The sequence below is a fragment of the Drosophila suzukii genome (assembly GCF_043229965.1).
Source record: "Drosophila suzukii chromosome 2 unlocalized genomic scaffold, CBGP_Dsuzu_IsoJpt1.0 scf_2c, whole genome shotgun sequence".
Lineage (NCBI taxonomy): Eukaryota > Metazoa > Arthropoda > Insecta > Diptera > Drosophilidae > Drosophila > Drosophila suzukii.
The window spans coordinates 5,196,578-5,214,449 of NW_027255896.1; the positions used below are offsets into that span (position 1 = coordinate 5,196,578).

Consider the following 17,872-nt stretch of genomic DNA (forward strand, 5'->3'; position numbering starts at 1 on the left):
CTACAGCAGAAAATTTACGTGTAGGTAAATAAATATTTACTGTTACAGAAAATTTTTGCAAAATTACGCAAAGATAGCAAAACCTTTAACAAAATATTTAGAAGGCCAAAACGGCAAAGTATCAAAAAAAGCATCACGTAAAACTTTAATACAGTTTGATGATTCAGCTTTAAGAGCTTTTAACGAGCTCAAAGAAAATTTAATTGCACAAGTAGAACTAGTACAACCGGACTATAATAAACAAGGAAGAACGCTATAGTCGAGTATCTCCACAATCAGATACCCGTTACTCAGCTATAGGGACCAAAGGGAAATGGAAATATGCAAGCAGCAAAGCGATATTGAAATGCGCCACCTACCGGCGGTAGACAGAGTTAAGCAGTAGGAAACTTCTCCTTCACTGCGTTGCTAACTTCTGACTGAAATCAATATACCCTCTGCAAGGGTATAAAAACTCTAACCAAAACTGAACAGTTATACGCAACAAATAAAAAGAAACTTTTAGCCATAGTATGGGCTTTTAAAAACCTTCGAAATTACTTATATGGGGTTAACAACATCGAGATCTATACCGATCACCTATTTTGAAATTAAAAGATGGTATTACTTTATTGAAAGCTATTCACCCAAAATTATTTATAAGTCAGGAGCAACAAATGTTGTTGCGGACGCTTTGTCAAGGATCCAAAATTATAACTTAACGGAAAGAAATGAATCGGTCTCAGATCAAAATACTCAGCATTCAGCAGAGAGTAGTTTTGAGAATGTTGTACAAGAAACCCGAAAACCCTTAAACCAGCTTAAGCAACAATTGCTAATAGCAACGGGAAGGTATACAATACATGAGTCGATTAAAGTATTCGGAAATGCTAGACATTGACACTACAGAAAATGTAATATCAATCTTAAGAGAATTTATTCCACCCAATATAACAATAGGAGTTCACTGTACTCTAGAAGATTTTTATAGAATTCAAAAACCAGACAATTTTGTAAATACATTTTTATACAATACGACATTTGTCCAGGATGTCGAAAACGCTGAAGACAGATCTCTCATAATCACAGAAACTCATTGTAAAGCTCATAGAGGGCTTGATGAAAATTATAAGAAAATAACTAGACTTTATTAATGGCCTCATTTGTACAAAAATCTTAAGGAGTTTATAAAAAATTGCACAATCTGCAATCAAAACAAAAACAACAGACACCCAGTACAGATTCCTATCGGTCAAGCGCCTATTCCAGAAAGAGAAGGTGAAAATTTGCATCTTGACATATTACGCCCAAAATCTTATATTCATTACTTGTATAGATTCCTATTCGAAATATTTGGTCGTAAAAGAAATCCCTAACAAATTAAATATAGAAAATAAAGTTTCCGAAATTTAACAACAATTCCCATTAGCCAAATCTTTGATGATAGATAACGAACCAAGTTTTTCTTCATCCCAATTTAAATCTTTTGCACAAAGAAATGGGATATCTCGGACAAATAGTAAGCGCACACTCTACCTTGACAGAAATGGCTCGCTGCATTAAAGATGAGCTTAATTTAATTGATTATACCGAAATTGTAATTAAAGCAGCGCAAAAATATAATTTAACAATTCACTCAATAACCCACCAACGACCTTTTGATACATTATTTAATAAAATCGAAAACGATGATATTCCTAAATTATTGCAACAAGCTCAAGAGAAAATGTTGCATTTTCACAATAGAGACAGACAAAATAAGAATTATCACGTAGGAAATGTAATTTACGAAAAGAAACACGGGGAAAGAAACAAGCTAAATTAATAGAGTTATTATAAATAACAGAAACAGTACGATTCATAAAGATAATATTAAATAATTTGTCTCAAATTCCAGATAATGATTTCAATAATGTACCTATTATTGCTGGTTGCTACAACCTAATTAGAAATTTTGGATTATGCAAACCATGATTGCCTTCCTTACAAGGATTCCAAAGATATTCTTATTTATGACTCATACGCAGAAGTATTTCATATAACTAATATTAGTTTTTATAGAGAGATAATTAATCTTGAAACAGAATTTTTGAACAATCACGACAGCCAGAATTTTCTTTGGGAAATATCCAACGATCTAGAAATTATTAAATTACTTATCTCACAAATAATACCCAATAGGTCAAAAAGAGGTATTACCACCATTTGGAAATGAATAGCAGGAATACCAGATCATGATGATTTCATAAACGTCCAAAATAAAACCGATGTTTTAGTACAATATAATAACGACCAGTTCGTAATTAATTGTAAAATATTCAAAGAAATAAAATCTTTATCTGACAAAGATCAAGAAATTCCACTCAGAAAATATCGTCCACAAATTACATTAGCAAAAATTGATGTATTTAATACTTAAATTCTTAACAATAAAGACGTTCGAGAAATATATAAACATGAACAAAAACATGTAGTTATAAGTGACCTTTTGGATATATCTAAATTTAAAATCGCTTTGCACCATGACCTTACTGTAATATACATAAAATACCCTATTATTACCGATCGTTGTGACGTTTACAATTCAAGGTCCATTTCACATACTGATGGGAAATTATTAATTGATAATCACATCGCAAAATGTAACAATAAGTATTACGTAATGTCTAATTATACCCGTTACTCGTAGAGTAAAAGGGTATACTAGATTCGTCGGAAAGTATGTAACGGGCAGAAGGAAGCGTTTCCGACCCCATAAAGTATGTATATTCTTGATCAGGATCACTGGCCGAGTCGATCTAGCCATGTCCGTCAGTCCGTCTGTCTGACTGTCCGTCTGTCTGTACGTCCGGATGAACGCTGAGATCTCGGAAACTATAAGAGCTAGGCTATTGGGATTTGGCATGAAGATTCGTGAGCTTCTTACGCAGCGCAAGTTTGTTTCAGCAGCGTGCCACGCCCACTCTAATGCCCACAAGCCGCCCAAAACTGTGGCTCCTACAGTTTTTATGCAAGAGTAAAAATTTAACTAAAATGAATTGTTCTCATCAATACCTATCGATTGACTCAAAAAAAAAAGGTTGCCACGCCCACTTTAACGCCCACAAACTTCAAAGAATCGTAAATATGAACGCGGATGTCTCGGAAAATATCAAAGATAGAGAATTGGGATTTCAGATTTAGATTCCGTAGCCTTGATCGCAGCGCAGGTTTGTTACGCGACAAACCTGTGGAGCCTACAATTTTCATGATAGAAAAAAAATTTGAAGTGAAATGTATTAATCTCGTAAATACCTATCGATTGACCCAAATCTGCCACGACCACTCTAATGCCCATAACGCTTAATCTGTCTACCGCCCACGTAACCACACATTGAGATCACGGGTAGGTGGCGCATTTCAATCTCGCTTTGCTGCTTGCATATCCCCATTTCCCTTTGGTCCCTTTAGCTGAGAAACGGGTATCTGATAGTCGAGGTACTCGACTATAGGGTTCTTTCTTGTTTTTTTTAAATTTTATCCAGGTCGTTTCCTCTACTTTGGAATCTCTTTTTTAAACACCTATTGTGTAATTTATAGACTTTTGGGAAAACACTGGCTGACATTATAATTACAATTATAGTTAATAGTATTGTTATTGTTTCTAGATCAATATTTTGAGATTCTACTATATTAACGACGTTTGCCGTCGAATCGACAATTTTTGTGTCTACAAAAGCCATCTTGGGAATATTCTCCAAAATTCTATATTTTATGCCGAGTATATATGGCTAAATATTTTTTTGAATTTCTTTTTATTTTTATACCCGTTACTCGTAGAGTAAAAGGGTATACTAGATTCGTCGGAAAGTATGTAACAGGCAGAAGGAAGCGTTTCCGACCCCATAAAGTATATATATTCTTGATCAGGATCACTAGCCGAGTCGATCTAGCCATGTCCGTCTGTCCGTCTGTCTGTCCGTCCGTATGAACGCTGAGATCTCGGAAACTATGGGAGCTAGGCTATTGAGATTTGGCGTGCAGATTCCTGAGCTTCTTACGCAGCGCAAGTTTGTTTCAGCAACGTGCCACGCCCACTCTTACGCTTACAAACCGCCCAAAACTGTGGCTCCTACAGTTTTCATGCTAGAATAAAACTTTTAACATAAGTGTATTCTTCTCATCAATACCTATCGAATGACCCGAAAAATTGCCACGCCCACTCTAACGCCCACAAACCGCCCAAACCTGTGACGGCCACAGTTTTCATGCTAGATAAAAAATTTTAACTGAAATGTATTGGTCTCGTCAATACCTATCGATTGATCCAAAAAAAATTTTGCCATGCCCACTCTAACGCCTATAACGCTTAAATCTGTCTACCGCCGTTAGGTGGAGTATTTAAATCTCGATTTGCTGCTTGCATATCTCCATTTCCCTTTGGTCCCTTTAGCTGAGTAACGGGTATCTGATAGTCGAGGTACTCGACTATAGCGTTCTTCCTTGTTTTTATACTGCTATTCATAAAGAAAAATTAGGTAAGTAAAGAAAATATTGTGTATAGTCATTTTTTCTCATGGCAGATCTACAAAGTGTCGCTCTATATTATTAAAATATCTGTCATATGATTTTAGTACAAAGCCTAACAGGGGTTAGTAGTTTTCAAGCAGCGTTTTCACGCATCGGCTTGAGTATAAGGGTTTAATATTAAAGGTAACTTAGGCATTGGCAATTAATGCAGCCTTTGTTACGTTACTTCGCACCAGTGCGAAGTTGGCTTTCAATTTTAGCCAGCTCGGTTTTGTGTACTGCTGCCTTCCCAGGTGTCGCTGCCGTCTTGAAAAACTTCTTAGCCAACCTCCGTTGGCGCAAGAGTTTATTTTTCTTGCCGCTCCTCTACTTTTTGGGTTTGGTCTTCTTTTGTTTGCGTTCCCTGTACTCAGCTATTGTGAGGGGGCATGGTCCATCCTTTGGATACACCTCTAGAGCTTTTTGTAGGCTCGGTGCATCCCTTTGCTTGACAGGAGCAGCTTTCTCTAGTCCAACGTCGTCGGCAACACTCATTAGATTCCCCTCGTAGGTGTAGGTATGTTTTTATTCAGTTTTATTTTATTTTATTTGGCCTATGGGTTCAGCCGGCGCCGGTGCTGGTCCTCGCACAGGCAGTAACTGTTTTTATTCAGTTTTATTTTATTTTGTTGCATTTATTTTATTAGTCTTTTCATATTCTTTTTGTTTTGTTTGTATTCGTTTCACTAGATAGAATATCTCGTTTCTGTCTTACTAGACACAATAGAACCACATTGTTTTACGTAAACATTTTTCGCTCGTACTTCTTTTACACAAGTGTATGTAACTTTTATTACTTTTATAATTGCTTCCCTCGCGTTTCTCCAACTTTGTTTTGTATCCGGATCCAACATAACTGTCACGGTCGCCATGTATTAATTGTCCTCCTTTTCATTAGATAGAATAGATGTTGAACCCAGAAAAATACTTAAATTTGGTTTTAGTGGCCATCGGCCACGGCAAGATCTTTATTCTTCCACGATCAAAATTAGAGAGTCTTACAACTAGCTATTCGCGGATGCGCTGCCTGCAAGCATTGGCAGCGGCCGGCATGTCTATATCAAAGTATACGCTGACAAATATATTTGGCTGATAGCAGCGAGAGCGTAAGAGAAGTTGTATATGCATTCATTGTATGTGTCTGAACTCAGGCCATGGGAATATGCTGACACTAGCACTTCCCATAAGTTGGACTCTGAGGCGCGTTCATATTTCGGTTGGCTGCACGAGTTTAGCGGCCGGGACTTTTGTATTTGTTTAAGTACACTGTAATAAAATGTTGGTATCGGTAAAGTGAGTACTCGCTACAATGATGCATGCATACTACACTACTGAGGGGTTATTCCGGAGGACGGTAATCTAAATGCTCAAAACAAACGTCTCAAAAACGGAACTAAGCCTTTAGACAACGATGAGCTAGCAACGAAACAATAAACTGATGAGAACATCAGAAAGTTTCGAGAAGATTTAAGAAAAATTATAACTCAAAATATTAATCGTAGACTCACGAAAATTTCAAGCTTAGAAAACAAAATTGAGTTTTATAATAAGAGGGCATACAGCGCTGACCAATTGTTTGCGGACTATATATTTGAATATGTAACAAAACCGATATCATTACCACAAGCCACAATTGAGTTAGAAGTTGTCGCTCTTCAACCTTTTAGAAGAATATGATTAAGCGAGAAATCATAAATGAGTTGCACGGACCATCTCCAAAAAACTATCATCGAAGACGAGTGATTACAAGGGGTAATAAGGATCTGCGGCAATGGGGGGCATTTCAAAATCATATGATGGGTACCGATACTTGTTGACTGTTATACACATTTTCAAAAGTTACAGGATAAATCATTATTCAACCTTCAGTACTCTAAAAGCATCTGTGGTTGAACGTTTCAATAGAACTCTTAAAGAATTAATGTGGCGTGAGTTTAGTTTCAACGGAAAATATAAATAAATATATATATAAATATAATAATAGAGTGCATAGAGCAATTAAAATGAGTAAGTAATGTCAATTCTTCCAATGAGAAACCAATATTACAAACATCCTATAATCACCTGAAAATGTTTGATGTAAGTAATTTCCGCAAGGGGGACCACGTTCGTATTAGTAAATATGTCTTTGAGAAAGGGAATACACCAAACTATACAACTGAAGTCTTTAATGTTAGAAAGCTGATGAATACTTACCCTAAAACATACTTACTTTAAGACTTGAAGATGGTAGCCCGATTCAAAGAACTCAAAAAAACACGATTCCCCCACACATACTGAAAAGCTTGTAAGGCAAAAAGGAAATAAAGTTTTGGTTAAGTGGCTGGGGTTTTCAAAGACTAGCTGGACAAATATTTATTTTTAAAATTAATTTTTATTTATATGCTTATTTTACATATGTTAAGTGTAATATTAATATTTTTTTACAATGTTTACCTGAACAATATACAAAATAATAAATATACTTTTTACAAACTCAAAATAATTTTCATTTATATTTTGCAAAGTCTCCATCATAATAAAACATTTCCAATTCAAGTGATTCTTAAAATAGTTCTTTTTCAATATGTTCCTTTTGAAACTTAAGGCTATTTAATGATTCTCCATCGTTCACATAATTATTATACCCGTTACTCGTAGAGTAAAAGGGTATACTAGATTCGTCGGAAAGTATGTAACAGGCAGAAGGAAGCGTTTCCGACCCCATAAAGTATATATATTCTTGATCAGGATCACTAGCCGAGTCGATCTAGCCATGTCCGTCTGTCCGTCTGTCCGGATGAACGCTGAGATCTCGGAAACTATGGGAGCTAGGCTATTGAGATTTGGCGTGCAGATTCCTGAGCTTCCTACGCAGCGCAAGTTTGTTTCAGTAGACTGCCACGCCCACTCTAACGCCCACAAACCGCCCAAAACTGTGGCTCCTACAGTTTTCATGCTAGATAGAAAATTTTAACTGAAATGTAATGTTCTCATCAATACCTATCGATTGACCCAAAAAAAAGTTTGCCACGCCCACTTTAACGCCCACAAACCGCAAAACCCTGTGACGCCCACAATTTTCATGCTAGATAAAAATTTTTAACTGAAATGTATTGGTCTCGTCAATACCTATCGATTGATCCAAAAAAAAATTTGCCACGCCCACTCTAACGCCCATAACGCTTAAATATGTATACCGCCGGTAGGTGGCGCATTTTAATCTCGCTTTGCTGCTTGCATATCTCCATTTAGCTGAGTAACGGGTATCTGATAGTCGAGGTACTCGACTATATCGTTCTCCCTTGTTTTATATCATCTCACCCAAGCAAAATGAATTAGATTCTAGCCATTCAACATGTTCTAAAATATCTTTTTCGATTAATCTCTGATGTTTTATTAATGTCGTACCATGGCCTTCATTACTTAACTCTTAGAATTGTGTTCCGTCAACATGGCGTTTTCTTTTGTTATCTTTGCCACAAAGAATGTTTTTTTTAATTTTAATTGTAGTTATTTTGTGTGCTTTTGATCTAAACATTGTTCTATTACCATATAGTGGGGTACCACATTATAATACGTTTTTATAATGTTCAATTGTAAGATTTCGTAAACTCACTCCCTTTACTTTGAAGGTTTTATTTTGTCTATTCTATAACAATAAAACTTTGAGCACAGACCCACAAATTCTGTCATAAGTTCACCGTTAAGGTCATACTTAAAACACCATCAACTTTTTTTGCTATCTCTTTTAAGGTTATACAAATTAATTCTTTGAATAGTCCGATGTAACAAATTCTGCTTCAAGACCATTGCGAATATCTTTATAAAAATTCTTAGTTTTTGTTGTATAGATAAATGTGGGATATGGATACATTGAGGGATTTACAGCAACCTATTTAATTTCACATGGGGACACACTGTTCAGAGTCCAAAATCGCAAAAGAGTTCCTATCCCTTTCCATCAAAATAATCTATATCCATCACCCTCTTTCATTAAAAATTGCGCCTTATAAATGTAAGCTAGTCAGTTGATGTGGAAATTTTGTCAGAGGAAGTCGTGTCATCCATAGAGTGCGAAAGTCGTGAAGTTTAAATAAAATACCTTTGTTTCTTTAATTTACTTACTATACCCGAAATAAACATTTAAATTTGTAATACCCTACAAATTATTGGGGGCTCGTCCGGGATAAAGTAAAAGAACAAAGAGAAAACTGTGCGTTAACACATCGAAAAACTGCCGCGACAAAGAACGAAGCAAAAGCTGAAAAGAAACAGTTTAAAGCGGGGGAAGTACCTGTTATAGAAACAATTGAAGCCGAGAAAAATCTGAACAGTTAATCAAATCGACTAGCAGATTTGTGTATTAGAGGAGTTTGAACGATTACGAAGGCCACGAATAAATTTTCAAAATTTGTGCAAAACTTGATTGTGTGAGTGCCCACAAAACTAACGCGCTAAAACCCGCAACGAAGTAATGTACGCAGTATAGAAAGAAAAGCAATTCTGATGAAACACGACGAAAAAAATTTCGACGATGCAGTGCCTGTGATCGAATTTTGACGACACGGTCGCAGGTGAAAACGAAGGTAGCCTGTGAGAGGAGGACAACGAGAGGTGATCCTTGCAACGAAGGCGAGAGTGTTATTGGCGAGAGAAGAGAAGGACGACATACAGCAACGGAGTGGCCACTTGCTACTTTTGCTACAACAAAAGTTTCCCTGTGGCGAAAAGAGCAGCTGCAAGAACTTGCAAACGACGCAATTTGTAAAAAGTGGACGAGACGATCAAGCAGTGCGGTGTGTCGACATTGTCGAAGAGTACGAGCTGGAGAAGCTGAGTGGACTGGAATTGGCAAAAATTCAAGCAGTTGTAGAAGACAGAAAAATCCAATTGGGCGTGGTGAGCGACTGAGGCGATTTCACATATTGAATCTGATTCGAACTTTTTTTGATCACACGAATTGTTTAACGTTAATTAAATTATTACTTTGTATCAAAATATTTAGATATTGAATTGTACCACTGTTTGTAAACGGCTTAAACGCATTACCATGGATGCTAGAACGATCCTCGCTATGACAGTGCCTCTTCTAAGGGCAAAGTTATCCGAACTAGGTTTGAATGCAACTGGCAGAAAAGGAGCTTTGCAGGATCGGTTGTTCGATCATTATGGATTAGTTGTGGCTGACGATGAGGACGACGATGCTGATGAGGATGGTGCGAGTGTTAGTGGTTCTTCCAATTACCAAGAAGCGGTTCAACCTAGTAGCTCGAGATTTACCCTACGCGATATTCAGGACAGTGTATCATCATTTTCAGGCTCCGAACAAGAAGACGTCAATCACTGGCTGTCTGAATTCGATGACGTTGCAGTTACCGTGGGTTGGGATAATTTGCAGAAATTCATTTATGCTAAGCAACTTCTGATTGGAGCAGCCAAGCTTTATATCAAAAGTACAAGTGGAGTTAGGGGTTGGATTGAGCTAAAAAACGCGTTGAAGGAAGAATTCGGTAAAAAACTATGTTCGGCAGAGATACACAAGATTTTGCGCCAAAGGCAAAAACAACCAAAAGAGACATGCATCGAATATCTCTATAGTTTAATGGAGATCAGCAAACCGATAAATCTTGATGAGGAAAGTCTAGTATCGTACTCCGTAGATGGCATCCCAGATAGCAAGATCAACAAGGCAGGGTTGTATAGAGCGAAATCCATTAGGGAACTTAAAGAAGAAGTATTTATTTACGAAAAGATGAAGGGTAAGGGAAATTCTAAAGACAATTTTAACAGGGAATCGACAGGTAAACAGACTCAGAGCAATTTTTTAAGAAAATGCTTCAAGTGTAACGCGAGGCCATATCGCTAAGGATTGCAAGGGCGAAGTAATATGTTACAAGTGCAACAAGAAAGGACACATTTCTAAAAATTGCGATGAGAAGAAAGCAACTATTTCCATTAAGAAAGAGCTTGCAAACGTGCTGGAAGAGAAGGCTGCGAAGGGACTCATTTACAAAAAGATGAAAGCTGAGGGAGTGACATTCATAGCAATGATTGATTCGGGATGTGACTTGTGTTTGATGAGAGAGGACATTTTCAAAAGTTTTGACGGCGTGAAGCTAAAGCCAAAAGTTAAGCACCTGAGAGGTATCGGCAAGGGCGAACTTGTGACCGTAGGATGCTTCGACGTCGATCTGCGATTGTGGGAAACGATGTTCTACAATCAGTCGACGTTATTTTCAGTTCCAACGGCGTCGAGTTCAGGGCAAAAGAGAGAGACTTTCCATCGACATTTAATGGAATATGTGTCACGGAGATAGTCGAAGAAAGTTCTGTTCTTGATAAAATTAATTTATCTCACCTAGACGATAGCCAAAAGCTAAAGGTACAGCAGCTTGTTACAGAGTACAAGCCAATAAAATCGATAGAGTCTCCAGTAAGCATGAGAATCGTTTTGGAAGACGACATTCCTGTATATCAACGCCCAAGACACGTCATACGAGAACAAGTGCTTCATAGAAAAGCAAGTGCAGGAGTGGTTGGCAGAGGGAATTATTGTACCCAGCTCCTCAGAGTATGCTTCGCCAGTGGTACTGGTAGATAAAAAGGACGGATCCAGACGATTTTGTTGCGATTATCGTCGACTCAATCAAAAAATCAAGAAGGACAATTTTCCGATGAGTCTAATTGACGATGTTCTCGACAGGTTGCAGGGCTCAAAAATATTCACAACCCTGGACATGATGAACGGATTCTTTCATGTGCCGATTGAAGAGGAATCTAGGAAGTTCACAGCGTTCGTGACGCATAACGGGCAGTACGAATTTACTCATGTACCGTTTGGTATCTCAAATTCTCCTGCTGTTTTCTGTCGCTATGTCACGGCTACGTTGAGGGATCTCATTCAAGCGCAAACAATCGTTGTCTATATGGACGATATAATCGTGCCAACTAAGAACGAATCTGAAGGACTGAAGGCGTTGGAGAAAGTATTGAGCGTAGCTTCGAGGGCTGGATTACGAATCAAGTGGGAAAAAGCACAATTTCTCAAGAGCAAGATCAATTTCTTAGGCTACACTATTGAGAACGGAACTATAGCACCCACCAACGAGAAGATTAAAGCAGTCGTCAATTTTCCAATTCCTCAAAGCAGACAAGCTTTGCAGCGCTACTTGGGTCTGACGTCATACATGCGGCGCTTCATTAAAGACTACGCCCTCACAGCAAAACCTTTAAGCGACCTTCTTCGGATGAAAAGCAACAAAAAGGACAACAGAAATCTCACGTTGACAGAGCAAGGATTACTTTCGTTTAACCTCTTGAAACAGCTACTAGTGTCAGCACCAGTATTCAAACTGTTCGATCCGATAGCCACAACCGAAGTGCATACAGATGCAAGCAAGTATGGCTTTGGAGGCGTTTTAATGCAAAGAGACTCGGAGGATCAGCAGTTCCATCCGGTAGAGTTTATGAGCAGGAAGACAAACGGTTGTGAAGAAAAGTACAGTTCCTACGAGCTCGAGGTTTTAGCAATCGTAAATGCGTTGAAAAAATGGCGAGCTTACCTCCTTGGTAAACGCCTTCGCAATGACGATCAAGAAGGATGACCTACCACCAACAGTTGCCAGATGGGCCATGGCTCTGCAAGAGTTTGAATTTAAGGTAGAACACAGGGCTGGAACCAAGATGAGGCACGTGGATGCATTAAGCCGATTGCCATGCTTTCTAATCGCAGATTCCACAAAGTCACGTTTAGTGGAGGCACAGAACAACGATAGCTGGATAAAAGCTGTAAAATCCATATTAACCAACAACGATGACTAAGAAGACTATTTCCTAAAAAATAATATCCTGTACAAGGACGCAGTTCTTGAGCTGTTAGTTGTTCCTAATTCAATGGAAGAGGAAATTATCAGCGTAGCACACAAGGAGGGCCACTTCGGTATAAAGAAGACTCGCGATATTCTGGAAAAGTCGTATTATATCCCTGGAATTCAACAGAAGGTAGAACGAGTTGTCAAAGCATGCGTGGAAGGCCTGATCATCGACTCCAAGCGTGGAAAAAAGGAAGGGTTACTCAGTCCCATTGACAAGGCTCAGGAACCTCTCGGAACCTATCATTTCGACCACGTTGGACCCCTTACCGACACGAAGAAACGCTATAACCACATTTTGGCTGTCGTGGATGGATTTTCCAAGTTTGTTTGGCTTTATCCAACAAAGTCGACTGGAACCGAAGAAGTCTTAGAAAAACTGGAAAAGCAAGCATCAGTTTTTGGCAATCCTCGCCGAATAGTTACTGACAGGGGCACCGCTTTTTCTTCAGGACTCTTTAACGAGTACTGCAACCGTGAAGGAATCCAGCTTCTACACATCACCACAGGCGTACCCAGAGGTAACGGCCAAGTGGAAAGAGTTCACAAAATTGTCATCCCGATGCTCAGCAAAATGTGCCAGGAAAACCCTCTGAATTGGTATCGTCACGTAGATAGAGTTCAGCAGATAATTAACAACACTCCACCTCGAACAACTAAGTACAGTCCGTTCACAGTCTTGACCGGATTGAATATGAGAAAGAGGGACGACGAATTCTCGAAACTTTTTGAAAACTTAGAAATAGAAGAACTAAATGACGAACGTGAAGAAATACGAAAAAAAGCTCAGCAAAATATAGAGAAAGTCGAGCAAGAAAACAGAAAGAGTTTTAACGAAAAAAGGAAGGTAGAAACTGAATATGCTGTAGGTGAATTGGTTGCTATAAAAAGAACACAGTATGGAACTGGAATGAAACTCCGTCCAAAATTTTTCGGCCCATACAAAGTAACTAAAAAACTTAATCACGGACGCTATGAAGTAAAGAAAGAAGGCAATCAGGAGGGACCAAATATTACTACAACAGCAGCCGAATATATGAAAAAATGGGGTTCATTCAGGGGCGAATGAAGATTCAGGATAGCCGATTGTGGGATATGGATACATTGAGGGATTTACAGCAACCTATTTAATTTCTCATGGGGACACACTGTTCAGAGTTCCGCAACCTCAAGCATTCTTCATCAGCCGAAATCGCAAAAGAGTTCCTATCCCTTTCCATCAAAGTAATCTATATCCATCACCCTCTTTCATTAAAAATTACGCCTTATAAATGTAAGCTAGTCAGTTGATGTGGAAATTTTGTCAGAGGAAGTCGTGTCATCCATAGAGTGCGAAAGTCGTGAAGTTTAAATAAAATACCTTTGTTTCTTTAATTTACTTACTATACCCGAAATAAACATTTAAATTTGTAATACCCTACATAAATGAATCAGTATCCATATAATTTAAGAGTAACTTTTCCTGAAACCTTGTCTTCATATATTGATAGTGAAAATCATACATTTTACATTTCGATAAGTCTAATACTGCAAATCCTAAAAATAAATTGGCTTATTAAATAGAACGGACAATCTTTTCATTTGAATTGCATAGAAATTTTCATTAATTTTAGTTGCACTATGAAAATTGGATTTTGAAATTAAAGTTTTGGCACAATGTGCTTTTCGTCCAGTCTTAGTGCTATCCGGAGCTTCCCATGTACTAACAAGCTTAATATCGACCCTGCGCATGGGATCTTCCATTGCTTTCCCATAAACAGAATTTTTCATTTATTCAAAAGAATCTTTTTCAAATTTATTTTTTGCATTTTGTCAATGTAATTTTTTATCCAAGTTTTTGTAAGAAGTGAACTCCTCTATGGATCTAACCTATTTTGTATACATTGTTGCAAATGCCCATAATGTATTACATCATTTTTCTAATTTCCTAGGTCAGCAATTAATTTTTTCACCTTATCCTCTTTTGAGGCCAGACAATTTGACGGACAAAATGGAAGATCATTACGAAGATCATGTAAACGGTACGGATATATTAAGTCTACTTCAAAAAAATAACCGTATTTGCTATCAATTTGAAAATTATGAAAAGAAAGAGCACCATAGTCGACTACCTCGACTATCATATACCCGTTACTCAGCTAAAGGGACAAAAGGGAAATGGATAGCCGCGAATATATGGTTATGTGGGCGGTAGACAGATTAAAGCGTAATAGGCGTTAGAGTGGGAGTGGCAAACTTTTTTTTAGGTCAATCAATAGGCATTTCAGTTAACATTTTTTTCTAGCATGAAAATTGTGGGCGCCAAAGGCTTTTTTTTTATCAATCTATAGGTATTGAGGAGAATAATACATTTCAGTTAAAACTTTTTACCTTGCATAAAAATTGTGGGCGCCACAGGTTTGGGCGGTTTGTGGGCGTAGCATAGTCGTGAACAAACTTGCGCTGCGTACAAGGCTACGGAATTTAAATCTGAAATCTCAATCTTCGATAGTTTCCGAGATATCCGCGTTCATATGTGCGATTTTTTTAAGTTTGTGGGCGGTTTGTGGTCCTTTGAATGGGCGTGGCAAACTTTTTTTTGTGCAAATCGAAAGATATTGATGGGACTAATACATTTCAGTTAAAAATGTGTTCTAGCATGAACATTGTGGGCGCCACAGGCTTGGGAGGTTTGTGGGCGTTAGAGTGGGCGTGGCAAACTTTTTTTTGGATCAATCGATAGGTATTGACGACACCAATAAATTTCAGTTAACATTTTTTACCTAGCATGAAAATTGTGGGCGCCACAGGCTTGGGCGGTTTGTGGGCGTGGCATAGTCGCGTAACAAACTTGCGCTGCGTACAAGGCTACGGAATCCAAATCTGAAATCCCAATTCTCTATCTTTGATAGTTTCCGAGATATCCGCGTTCATATTTGCAATTTTTTGAAGTTTGTGAGCGTTAAAGTGGGCGTGGCAAACTTTTTTTTGGGTCAATCGAAAGGTATTGATGGGAACAATACATTTCAGTTAAAACTTTTATTCTAACATCAAAACTGTAGGAGCCACAGTTTTGGGCGGCTTGTGGGCATTAGAGTGGGCGTGGCACGCTGCTGAAACAAACTTGCGCTGCGTAAGAAGCTCAGGAATCTTCATGCCAAATCCCAATAGCCTAGCTCTTATAGTTTCCGAGATCTCAGCGTTCATCCGGACGTACAGACAGATTGACAGTCAGACAGACGGACTGACGGACATGGCTAGATCGACTCGGCTAGTGATCCTGATCAATAATACATATACTTTATGGGGTCGGAAACGATTCCTTCTGCCTGTCGCATACTTTCCGACGAATCTAGTATACCCTTTTACTCTACGAGTAACTGATATAAATAGAAAAATTGTTTATGTCTGTGGTAGACATCCACTTAAAGTCTAAATATGGAAAGGTTTGTGACATTGCCCAACTAAACAAGATATTCGCATCCACATACACTGCTTCGAGGAATCATAATCTGACAAATATTTATTATTTGCTTTTGTATATCTATGACAACATTGAACTAAACCACCTCGAACGCTATTTTGAACAAATCTATACATATCTATATCTGTCAGCAATTTAAGTTGAATATTTGTAGTTTTCAAAATTGCCTCCCAAGATACCCTGGTATCGTAAAATACTGAGCTAGGTCAAGTGAACAAATTTTGCAGTTAAAAGGAATACATTTATTTTAAAATATAATTCTAAATAATCTTTATGAGTGTAACATGAGAAATGTGACCAAACATTAAGAGCGTGATCATAATCTTCCTGAGAGAATGCTTCCCTTGGAAGCTAGCGGAATCAAAATATTCATATACCGCCTTAAGCATTAGTCAAAATTCTGTATCATTACTGAAAGAAATTAGAAGCTAGCGTATCTAAACTTGATGGCATAAATCTATATGTATCGAGAAAACAAATTTCAAAACATTTTTCATTTTAAAATTTTGTTTTTTTTGAGACAGAAATATAGTTTTCCTTATTTATTGGTATTACAGAAATTTCACCGGAAATCTTTCCTATCTTTCAAATAAATAAATTATAGTCGTATTTCGAAAAATTATGAAAAAAATACTGGTATGAATTTGTTTACTTTATAATTCAAGTTACCTGTTCAGCTTTCGTATTTTTCGTAAGTCATATTTATGAGTTCGAATATTTGGTCATCTGCCATAATTGCGTGTAGCTTATTCCGTTTTAGGCATTCTTTTAATATTTAAACCACCCTATGGGCCATGTTAAAGGTTTGTGGTCTGGACGAAAGTACTTGTTTGGCCAAATAATTGCTAACATTTGCTTTTCCTCTGTATAATACTTTGCTCCCCTGCCATTCAGAGTTCTACTGACTAAAGATAAGAATCCCTTTATTGCTGCAATTTTTTTAGCATTAGGCTTAATACCATTTTCGGTGACAATGTGTCGTAGATACTCTATCTCCTTGCGTAGGAACTCCGACTTGTGCGGTTGCATTTTTAAGTTCGCTAGTCTTAGTCTTTGAAGGACTGAATTTAGGTCAGTTATGTGTTCGTGCAGTGAAGCAGAGAAATTAATAATATCGTCCAGATAAACCAGGCAGCATTTACCGTTTAGATCCGCCAGGACATTGTCCATGACTCTCTGAAACGTGGCCGGGCCATTCGCTTATTCCGTTTTAGGCGTTCTTTTAATATTTGAGCCACCCCTATCGGCCACATTAAGGGCTTGTAGGCATGAACTCGTAGTGTTGGCATAGGGTACCTGTCCTTAACCGTTTTTTCATTTAATTTTCGAAAGTCTACCACCAATCTCCATTTTTGGATCTTGGATGCATCCAGTTTCTTTGATACCCGAAATACTGGAGCGCTCCACAGAGAATGGCTGTGTTATGTTATGTTGTGATCCAATAAATTACCGATTTGTCTTCGAATTTGCGCCCCTTCTGTAGTGCTAAAACGAAAAGGTCTACAAAATACCGGCCTTTTATCTGTCGTCTTAACTCCGTGTTTTACTTGATTTTTAAATGACAACTTATCCCCTTCTTGTACTATTAGGTTCGTAAATTTCTTTAGAAGTTGGAGGAGTTGTTCTTTCTCCTCGTTATTTAGGTGTTCGGTTCGAACCGATTTTAAGGCTGAGACTAAGACGTTCTTTTTGCACTCGAGATCTTCGTTTAAAATGTTAGCGAGGGCAAAACTGTCCTCGTTAAATTTGTCTACCTTTAATATCGAATCTAGAAAAATTTTTTGCGATTCCTTGAAAAGTTATTTACTTCGAGAAGGCTGTAATTGTTATTGGCGTTATAAATTCCCCTGGTTATGAAAAAACCGTCCCCCAACTCTGAAGGCCAAGTTTAGGTCTAACTTAAACTTACTTGAGAACACTGTCTGGGTTGTAAGGCATTGCACCAAAAGTTTTTGCTCTCCTCAAAATTATGCTCTGCCTTAGAATCACCCTTACCCTAACCCTTACCCTACCCTTACTGTCAATAGTA

General features: G+C 37.8%; 1 protein-coding gene across 13 annotated transcripts in view; it reads left to right on the forward strand.

The window, feature by feature from the left end:
* The window catches only part of MFS17 (Major Facilitator Superfamily Transporter 17), a 579,815-nt gene that overhangs the window by 60,049 nt on the left and 501,894 nt on the right, over positions 1 to 17,872 (forward strand). For 9 of the 13 annotated variants that reach the window (XR_011605437.1, XR_011605438.1, XR_011605439.1 and 6 more), the window contains exon 2: positions 14,312 to 14,401. The exons of 3 other annotated variants lie outside the window; for them this stretch is intronic. Coding sequence is in view for 6 of the 10 variants with exons in the window: in XM_070998717.1 (XP_070854818.1) it covers positions 14,312 to 14,401 (90 nt within the window). In the remaining 4 variants the exon portion in view is untranslated. Of the gene's footprint in view, positions 1 to 14,311; positions 14,402 to 17,872 lie in introns of those variants that run through there. One more of the 13 variants, XM_070998714.1, reaches the window with a different exon arrangement.